This window comes from Gadus morhua, chromosome 22 (assembly GCF_902167405.1).
Source record: "Gadus morhua chromosome 22, gadMor3.0, whole genome shotgun sequence".
Taxonomy (NCBI): domain Eukaryota; kingdom Metazoa; phylum Chordata; class Actinopteri; order Gadiformes; family Gadidae; genus Gadus; species Gadus morhua.
In genome coordinates, this window is record NC_044069.1 from 17,118,362 (window position 1) to 17,128,361 (window position 10,000).

General features: G+C 46.7%; 1 protein-coding gene across 3 annotated transcripts in view; it reads right to left on the bottom strand.

Annotated features, from left to right (window-relative positions):
• The window catches only part of pag1 (phosphoprotein membrane anchor with glycosphingolipid microdomains 1), a 40,274-nt gene that overhangs the window by 9,688 nt on the left and 20,586 nt on the right, over positions 1-10,000 (bottom strand). Inside the window, exons 2-7 of one of the 3 annotated variants that reach the window (XM_030346554.1) lie at positions 9,079-9,117; positions 6,622-6,863; positions 6,138-6,195; positions 3,273-3,369; positions 875-1,077; positions 1-508 (exon numbers count right to left, since the gene is read on the bottom strand). The exon at positions 1-508 is cut by the window's left edge and continues 38 nt beyond it. In XM_030346554.1, the coding sequence (XP_030202414.1) occupies positions 1-508; positions 875-1,077; positions 3,273-3,369; positions 6,138-6,195; positions 6,622-6,809 (1,054 nt within the window). In that variant the 5' untranslated portion in view covers positions 6,810-6,863; positions 9,079-9,117. Of the gene's footprint in view, positions 509-874; positions 1,078-3,272; positions 3,370-6,137; positions 6,196-6,621; positions 6,864-9,078; positions 9,468-10,000 lie in introns of those variants that run through there. The other 2 variants (XM_030346553.1, XM_030346555.1) reach the window with 2 other exon arrangements.

Below are 10,000 nucleotides of genomic sequence, written 5' to 3' on the forward strand. Positions count from 1 at the left end.
TCGCCAGCGGCTGGTTGTCGTTGATATCCAGAACCTTCTCAGGCAGGGGTGGGGGGTCCTCCTCCTCCGGCTCCCCGTCCCCCTCCGGCTCCCTGCCCTCTGTACCTCCGCCTCCACCCCCAGCTCCACCTCCACCTCCACCTCCACCACCTCCGCCGGCGCTATGGCCGGAGCTCCTCTTGGCCTCCATGTTGGCGCTGTGCCGGCTCTTCTTCTTGAGGTCCACCGAGGCGTACTCCACGCCGGAGCACAGGGGCCCCCGCTCCGGGGTGCCGGGGCTGGGGCCCGGGCCGGGGCCGGGGCTGGGCCGGCCGTTGGGGACGGGCGGCGGCGGGCAGTTGGGGGCCACGTGGGCGGAGCCGTTGTTCAGGCTGAACTGCCGGACGCTGCCCGCGGGGGCGGGGCCGGGGGCGGGGCCGGCGGCGTGGCCCTTCAGCTCCTTCACCGTCTCGTACAGGGAGTCCTCGGCGCTGAGGTCCCGGGACGCCGCCGCCATCTCCTTCACCACCTGGGGGGGGAAGGGGGGGGGGGGCTTTAGGCCTGACCACTAAAGCACTAAAGTAACCCGGGGGTTTTCTCCGCCCGTAAAATAAGTTAGCAATAAATCTGCTTCCTAATCCGTTATCGGATTTGTTAAATGACTTTGGTCTATCACTACAGTCAAGATAAAATATAGGTTTGTCTTCATCAGTATCATGCGTTTAAAATGCATGGTTTGCCAAATGCATGGAGGAACAGAACATCTCAATGAATAAGTAGCGTCCCCATTCTAGGAGTGAATAACCCTTCAGGCCAAAGGCCAGAGTCCACATCGATCCATTGCTCAATGCCACACTTTAGAGGCGCAGAGAGAGGTACGGAGAGGGGCACCCACCTCGTAGGTGCTCTCGCCGGCGGCCTGCGCTTCGGCGAGGCCGGTGTTGGGGGGGATGCGAGGCAGCTCCCGGTCCTGGGGGCACTTGGAGGACCGCAGGTCGGTCTGGCTGGACAGCAGCTCCTCCTCCGAGGGCTGGGGGCTGGTGTCTATCTGGGTGTCCGTCAGAACTGGGGGGGGGCCGGGGGAGCAGGACCAAACGTCTAGTAAAGGTTAGGGTTGGTATTTTGCCATAGATGATTGATGAAGAGAAACTTATTTTAAGGACACGTCGGCCATTGAAAGTAAGTAAATCATCAGTAAATCATTGCTCCAACTTTATTTTTAATAACGTGATTGTCACATTAACTATCTATAGTTTCTGTAGGCTTTCCAACAATTTTTGGTCTGTTGACATCACATTTTGGATGATGGTGGCGATTCTAGTCGAGTTTAACGTGTCATGCAATGTTGGGGCCCGGGCAGCTCAGCGACCGCGTCCCTCCGTATGATTCTCGCATAACCCTGCAGGCTGCAATAAGAATTGCAATCCGCGCTATGAAACGACCATATGGTCGTAAAGTAGTCTGCCCAATGGTCATATTCTAGGACTGACGTCTTTCGGTAGACATGGCGAGTGGTGTTGCACCTGCGATAAACACTGTTGATTCTCTGTTAAAAAACCCATTTGATGGGTTCAAATTTGAAGATAAATTAGCCATCCAACATCTTGGACCAGACAAACCGGATATTCGTTTTAACCAACAAACGAAGGATTGAGGGAAAACGTACAACAGAACTTTCTCCTGAGCATGGTATGAGAAGAAAAAATGGCTATGTGGTTGCTCAAAAAGAAACAGTTTTTTGTTGTAAAAATAAATAAATTGAATACCTGATTTCATACCTGATTCAAACAGAGCTGTTATTGAGAAATACCTGATTTCAACAGAATTGTTATTGAGAAATTTGCACACACGAGATTGTCGGGCCAAGTTCCTGCATAAATGATCGAAGGTCTGATAGCTTCATTGATGACTTCTTATAAGCTATGTTTGTTTGTTTGATGTTGCCAAATGCATTCTGTATAGGCCTGTCTATAGTAGCCTATCTACGTTTTATTTCTACTTTTCATTAATGTATTTGCAATGCACCTGCTAAGCCTATGTTGTCTATTGACAGAAAGATGACATTCGGGTGGAATTGCTATGGCATTGTAGCCTATTTTTCTTTTTTTTTCAGCAGGTATTTGTATGTTCTTCAGTTGATTGTTAAAAATAAAATATGGAGGAATAACTTTGCAGACCTAGTTGGTGTTTCCATTGCACATAGGGTATTCTAATCAGCCCACATCATATGACGAGTGTTGCGGATGGCACTTCAAAAGCGTGCAGCTACATAAAGCTATTTGTTTATTCTTACTCACAATTAGTTTAGTTAACATCTTTTAATGTAGCTCAAAATGTACATGTTAAAAAAATATATAAATTGTGGGTGTGGTCATAAGCCAGTAGTTTCTGCCCCACTGAAATGAAGGGCCACTGCACGCTACTGCATAAAACCATCTGCTAGAAATCTGGGCGTCATTTTTGATTCGGAGATATGCTTCAGTAAGCAAATCTCCTCCGTCGTGAAGAGCAGCTTCTACCAGCTCAGAACCATCTCTAAAATAAAGCACTCCCTATCATACCACAATCTGGAAATAGTCATCCATGCTTTCATAACATCACGGCTGGATAACTGTAACTCCCTCTACCTTGGTCTCCCTCAGTCCCTCATATCACGCCTCCAAATAGTTCAAAATGCAGCAGCAAGACTGTTGACATGGGTCAAAAAAGTGGGAGCATATCACACCCGTTCTTGCTTCCCTTCACTGGCTGCCAGTACAACAAAGGATCATTTTTAAGATCTTATGTTGTTCAAAGCCCTCAATGGTCAGACCCCATCATATATATCAGACCTTTTACACCCCCACTCAGCCCCTAGGTCCCTAAGATCCTCTAAAAAGGGTCTTCTCCACATCCCCCAGCTCAAGACTCAAACAAAAAGGTGACCGGGCCTTCGCAGTAGCTGCTCCGCGCTTGTGGAACCAACTGGCATCCGACATACGTGATGACCCCTCCATTTATGCCTTTAAATCAAGGCTCAAAAACCCCCCTGTACAACCTTGCCTTCCCTCCCCATTAGCTATCTGACCTCTGCACTACTGCCTTTGTTTGTGTGTGGATGTCCGGATTTCATGTCTTTTATTTTTATTTGATTCTAATGTTGTTGTTGTTATTTTGCCTTCATGTTTGCCTACTGAATGCACTATGTGCAGCACTTTGCTCGGTGCAAACTGTTATAAATCAGCTTTTATAACTGAATTTTCATTTCTAATTTGACTAAAGGTGAAGGCTCCAGTGAATGGGTCCAGGCTCACCTGTAGCGCTGGTCAGAGGGCCGTTGTGAGAGGTGCTGTTAGCCGGGTCCGTGGCGGGACTGTCTACGGACTGGGTGAACGTCTCTCTCTCTGACACCTGCACAACGTCAGACAGGACCAGGGTTAGCTTTAGCACTGCGGGGTGAAAAACGTAAATGGGAACATGGATAGCGATAAAAGATTAACTTAAAACATGATTTCAGTGTAGCTGGGTTCTGGGGGAATTAGCTTTTCATTTAGTTTGAGATTTCGTTCAATGGGTCTGGTCCTATGGTTGGCAATAGGACCTATACAACTTTCAACAGCAATGGCACACTTATGCGCATCTATAATTGGCCTAATAAAATCTTCACAAAATTAGCCAACACCGGTTTTTGTGAATTAGAAGTGAGCATCCTGACGTGAAATAAATACAATCGGTAATATCATGTAAATTAGCTACGATTTCTCATTATTAATGCATACAAAGGATTTGCATAATGGGGTCACAGGATTGCAATCTAATCAGTGGTTGATAAAGCAAACCCAACTAAACGGATTGAGGAGTTGAATGAGATGACACAGCTGTACATCATTATCTTAATTAAACTGATGCACTGCAATGGATCAGTGTGACTGTGATAGAGAGACTCAGACAGGAGAGAATGAAAGAGAAACAGGAAGTTGAAATAGTAGAGGGTTCTAATCTATAGGTTTTAGTTTTTTACTACTTATTTATTTGACTATTGTTTTTTTCGGACGTAATCCAAGCTAAAATCTTAATATTGACCTTTAAAGGAAATCCAAACTAAATGATTGAATGAGTGAAGAAGACAACAATGGAAAATATTGATAGGCTGCTTGAGAGCTCAAATAAACAGAATTGGGCAAATGTAAAGGCAATCATTAGCACGATTCTGAAAACCCAAACTAAAGCATTGCTTTAATCTCGACCACTTGTCACGTAGAATCCCAAGGTTTGAAAAAGTAAAAACGTTTTTTTCTGTCTTTTTTTTTGTCTTTTTATGTCCATCTTTCAGAATGATGGAGTGATATAGATTAAAAAACATACCAGCAACGCCCCCTAGTGGCCACCTACTAGTATAGCTATACCTGGTGTATCAAATCTATTGTTTAACAGGTACAAATACATACTTATACAGATCAAATAAATATGGGATTATTAAAATATGACTGTATATGACAAACTAAAAGATGGGATTTGAAAAACATTGCATTGCTTGTCACGTTTCATCTTCCACCATTGTAGAAAAGTAAATTAATATTAAGGGTATTTGTCTGGTTAATGGGATATCATTTTTTTTCATTGTTCATTAAATAAGATAAGATCCACTTCAATGAATAGAACGATTTCACAGAGACCTCAGCGTTCAATAAACACAACAGGTGTCCCTCATAACACTAATTATGGCTCCACTCACCGGGGCCCGTAACCCATGGCGATATCTTCAACGGAAGAGTCCTCTCCTGGTACAACCACCCGTATAAAGAGACAACATCCGTAATTACGGTTATGAGCGACACCTGTATTTAGCCAACGATGATGCGTCTGTGAAAAGAGTCTATCTTAATGCAGCGTCGCACTGGGACGGCAATTAGCAAACGGTGGCTAACCTGTTAGCCCCTGACAGTTTGGCACATCTGAATGAATCCAACTGTGGTTAAACAATTGGAACACTCTGCGACGGCACTGACACGGATAGCACAGGTCGATCAGAAGCCAGTGGTACCTGAGGAAGCATGCAGGCCCACACACGCGCCTGTGAGTGTGTGTTTGCGTGTGCGTGCGTGTGTGTGTGACCAAAATATAATTCAGCGCTGTCATTTAGCCATTAGCCAGGCATTAGTCACAGTTAAGTGGTGCTTGAGGCGAGTCCTAAAGCAGTGACCTCTTGGAGGAAGCCAGCCTTCTAATGGTGTTGACATCTTAAGAGGACATAGGTTGAACCATCCAGAAGGAGCTGACACCGATGAGGGCTATATGGGTCAACTGAATCCACAGGACGTGGGTTTTTACTAACTTTTTTCTGCAACTCAAAAGCAAATTTAAAAGGAACTGAAATTCAAGATGGTGAAATGGAACAAGTGCCTCCAAACCACATCCTATGATAATATAAATATACTAGCCCATCTGGATCCTGTCAGTCAGAATGAAGTTTTGCATGCGTGTGCGTGTGTGTGTGTGTGTGTGTGTCTGTGTGCGTGTGCTTGTGTGTGTGTGTGTGTGTGTGTAGCGTACACGTCATTTTCTCATATAAGGAGATTCATATTTATATTATTGTGTGCCATTTGGTTGGACATAATAGTGTTTTAAAAAAAAGTCCTTGATTAAAATTATATTTATTTTGATGTAATGAGCTGGTTCGAGTTTGACAGGGTACTAGGATTGATATATGTGTGTGTGTGTGTGTGTGTGTGTGTGTGTGTGTGAGTGTGTGTGTGTGTGTGTGTGTCTGTCTATGTGTCATCTAGGCACGCCTCCAAGAATAATATATTGCAAGAATAATTCATTTTCCTTTCGTAGCAATTACACAAAAAAGAGTGTCAAAATGTATCGTTGACCTTTGACCTCTTGAACTCATACGTCTAGTAAGACGTGAAACACCATTAGAATGTGTGTTTGCGCGATGTGGAGCGTGTGTTGATGTAACTGAGTGTAACTCCCCTGTGGTCATTAAAGATGCACACTATATGTGCCATACACAAGGACACATTTACTTTGACACAATCACACACACATACACATACACTTACACACACGCACACACACACAAACGTTTACATCAGTGTATTATTACTGCTACTGATAGCGAAAAGATGATAGTAGATTTGATGCCAGAGTATTCTGCATGTTGCCATACTTACTCCATTGATGAGGTTCTCATTGTCCACTCCAGCATGTCCATTGGCTGTTTTCTTTTGCCTGGGAGGAAGGGGGGAGGGAAGGGGGGAGTGTAGGATGTTATGATGTTGTCACGACGTATGACTGAAACACTAGGACTCCAGTGGGCCGTTTTGTCAATAGTCTGACTAGGCAGGATAGTGTAGAGGCCTAAAAGCGATTGGATTATTCTGCACTTGTTGTGAGTGTGTACTCAGTGTGTGTGAGACAGTGCGCTTCTATTTGAACTTGCAGGTTCTGTATGTGTGATTGCACGCACATGTTTGTGTGTGTGCGTGCATGCGTGTGTGCGTGTGTGTGCGTGCACGCATGTGTGTGTGTGTGTGTGTGAGCGTGTGTGAGTGTGAGCGCATAGCCATGCGTACGAATGTGTGCATCTGCGTGCACGCTGACACGCCTGCACGACGTGCACGCGGGGGTCCGTGTATGTGTGTGTGTGCCACCCACCCCTGGCAGCTGGCACACAGCAGCAGCAGCAGCAGGGAGAGGAGCACCAGGCCGGTCAGGGTGGTCAGAGCCCCCACCACACCCAGCTCCCCCCCACCTCCGCCCAGCCAGGCCGCCGCCCCCGCCCCGGAGCCCAGCACGCCGGCCTCCGGACCCCACCACGACACTCCGCTCAGCACCGGAGCCATGACTCATCACACACTGGGCCTGAGCATGGGGAACAGGTGCTGGTCTCTGGCAGGCTGCGGAGCGAGGGAGAGGGGGGAGGGAGAGGGGGGAGGGGGGGAGGAGAGGAGAGGGGGGAGGAGAGGAGAGGGAGGGGGGGGGAGGAAGGGAGGGGTAGGGCGGAGGAAGAAGGGGGAGAAATGGAGGGAGGCAGAGAGGGAGGGAGAGGCAGGGAGGAGGGAGGAGAGGTGGGAGGGCGGGGGGGAGGTGGGAGAAGGAGGGAGGGAGGGAGAGAAGAAAGAGAAGAATGAAAAAATACAATCCCATAAGTACATATGTAAAATATTCATCACATACAGTCATGTATGAAGTGAGCATTCAGGACATGTATATTACTCTGAATGAATTCATGTGACCTCTAAAGGTAATGTAACCAGTAAGAAAGAAGAGAAAGAGTATTCTGCACCATGCCCGGTAAAGTGCATGTCTGGGAATTATGGCATTATTTGAGCAGTTAGGCAGAAATAGATCCAGTGTTTTATGGATCTGTTTCCATCTTTCTATAACTTAATAAAAATCTCTGTGAAAAACAAACATCTCAGCTCTAATCCCTACTGCCTCCTGAAACAATGATGGCAAGATTCAGATGTCTTCAACTACAAACAGATGGATATGTTTAAGGGCATCGTCAAGTGTATTTTTGTTAATGAGACATTCAATATTCGATGGGATTTGGATTTTCTTGAATTTCTTAAATATAATCACATAATTCTAATGTAGTCATTTCCATGCACTCTCATTTTGACACACGATCCTGCATTATCAATACCAAATCATTGCGGCAAAAGTGATTAATTCAACATTGCCTCGACAACCCATCCTTAAAAAGGCGACGGTCCGATATCGCCCGGAAGAGCGACAGCCCTTACATTACCTAACACGGCCAGCAGGTGTCAGCTCAGAGCAGAGTTAAACCGCAGCGCACTGCAGAGAGAGCGACCGGATCCAGTCTGCTGCAGTGGGGGCTCGTGCCACCGCATCCACAACTGGTGTCTGTTCCCTGCGCATGCTGATACTAAGTAAGCACCTCACGTCTCCCTCTTACAACCAAAGTTTGGTTTCACAAAGCCTTCTCCATGTTATCTGACTGTTAGGGAGTGTAGAGGGGGAGGCCACTCTGGACTGTCTGCCTTCGACCTGTCTTCTGAACCCACTCACCCCTGCAGAACTTGAGAATATAAATATAGGCAACAACCGCAAAATGAAGAGAGAGGGAGCAAACAGGGGAGAGAGAGAGAGAGTGAGAGAGAGAGAGAGAGAGAGAGAGAGAGAGAGAGAGAGAGAGAGAGAGAGAGAGAGAGAGAGAGAGAGAGAGAGAGAGAGAGAGAGAGAGAGAGAGAGAGAGAGAGAGAGAGAGAGAGAGAGAGAGAGAGAGAGAGAATGTTTGTGTGTTGCAGTAGATGCGACAGGGACGGAGACACTGCAGGGGTGGTGGCTGATAGAAGGAACTAGAACGAAGCTTAAATGGAAAAAGAGAAATGCACGAACAAAAGGATGAAGAGGAACTGAGCCAGAGACTGTGTGCGTGTGCGTGTGTGTGTGTGCGTGTACGTGTGTGTGTATGTGGGGGAGTCAGCAATGATCAGGCAAATTGACTGACAGACTCAAAAGGCGAAGCGTCAGGGAAAAGCTCAGTGTCACTCCGCTTGTCAACCTGTCGGTTTGGCTATCCATCTCCCGCTAAGCCCGCCCCTCCACCAGTCAATCAAACAGCTAACAGGACATATAGGAAAATAAGTTTCTCTCGGAAGTAAAATATCCTCTTCTTGAATCCCAAAAAGTGTTTGTGTTTTGAGTGTGCGCGTGTGTGTGTGTGTGTGTGTGTGTGTGTGTGTGTGTGTGTGTGTGTGTGTGTGTGTGTGTGTGTGTGTGTGTGTGTGTGTGTGTTAGTGTGTGTGTGTGTGTGGTATGGAACTTTGTCACTTTGCAACCTAAGCTATATGCACAATACATTGCAACGCTACGCTACCAAGGCATAGAACGTGGGAACCCAGGGACGAGCTTGTTTAGCGTAGCTGCGAAGACAACAGGGTCCCAGTGGCGGAGCAATCCATTAGCTCCACACAGCCGGCCCGCCTGCGCATCCGGATTCCCCCATATGTCCCACTGTATGTATGTGTGATTAACGCACACTATCTAGACGAGTCATGGTCATTAATCAGAGAGGTGGGGAGCGGGGAGGGGGGGGGGGGGGGGGGAGGGGGTAAGCAAACGAGCCAATCAGAGCCCTACCTTGACACCTGGAATGATGAGTCAGTCCCTGGACCAAGCCTGGAGAGAGAGAGAGAGAGAGAGAGAGAGAGAGAGAGAGAGAGAGAGAGAGAGAGAGAGAGAGAGAGAGAGAGAGAGAGTTCAATATTTCTACAAATTACAGAGTGAAGGTGGAATAAGTAATTGCGACTGCATACCACAGATGATGCTGTAGCTAATGGCAGCTGTGCTCATATAAACAAGGGGAATGAGGAACTGAGAATGTACAACCCGAGCAAAGATCAGCAATGAAGAATGGCTTGTCCTGTACACCTGCAAGCACTAAATCATACCGGAAATAGCATACACAGCTATACAGCCGAAACACACACACACACACACACACAACCGCACACGCACACACACACACACACACACACACACACACACACACACACACACACACACACACACACACACACACACACACACACACACACACAGTGAGAGGGAGAGATCTTGTTATCGTATTTGTGTTGCATTTCCATTTTATGGCCCACGAGTAAAATATGTTCATGTTATCGGACAATGAAAATGTACGTTTAAAATGTTGCCAATAAAGTGCTTTGAATTTAATTGAATGGAGGGAGAGGGAGCGAGAGACTGCAACGAAGCACTGTGTCTGTGTGTGAGTGTTGTTATTATGGGAGACACAGTGGAACATGCAGAACATGAACATGTCGTATTTCAATGAACCAATGTAGCCGAGAGGTCATGGTGATCCGGTGACATCATCTGTGTGTGTGTGAGTGTGTGTGTGTGTGTGTAGGGCGGAGGGGGGTCATGTGACCTGAGGAATGCATTGGTATGGATCATCCTGGTGCCAGTGTGAGAGAACAATGATGTGAGTGTGTCAGGTGACCATGACGTAAACAACTGTCACACACACACACACACACACACA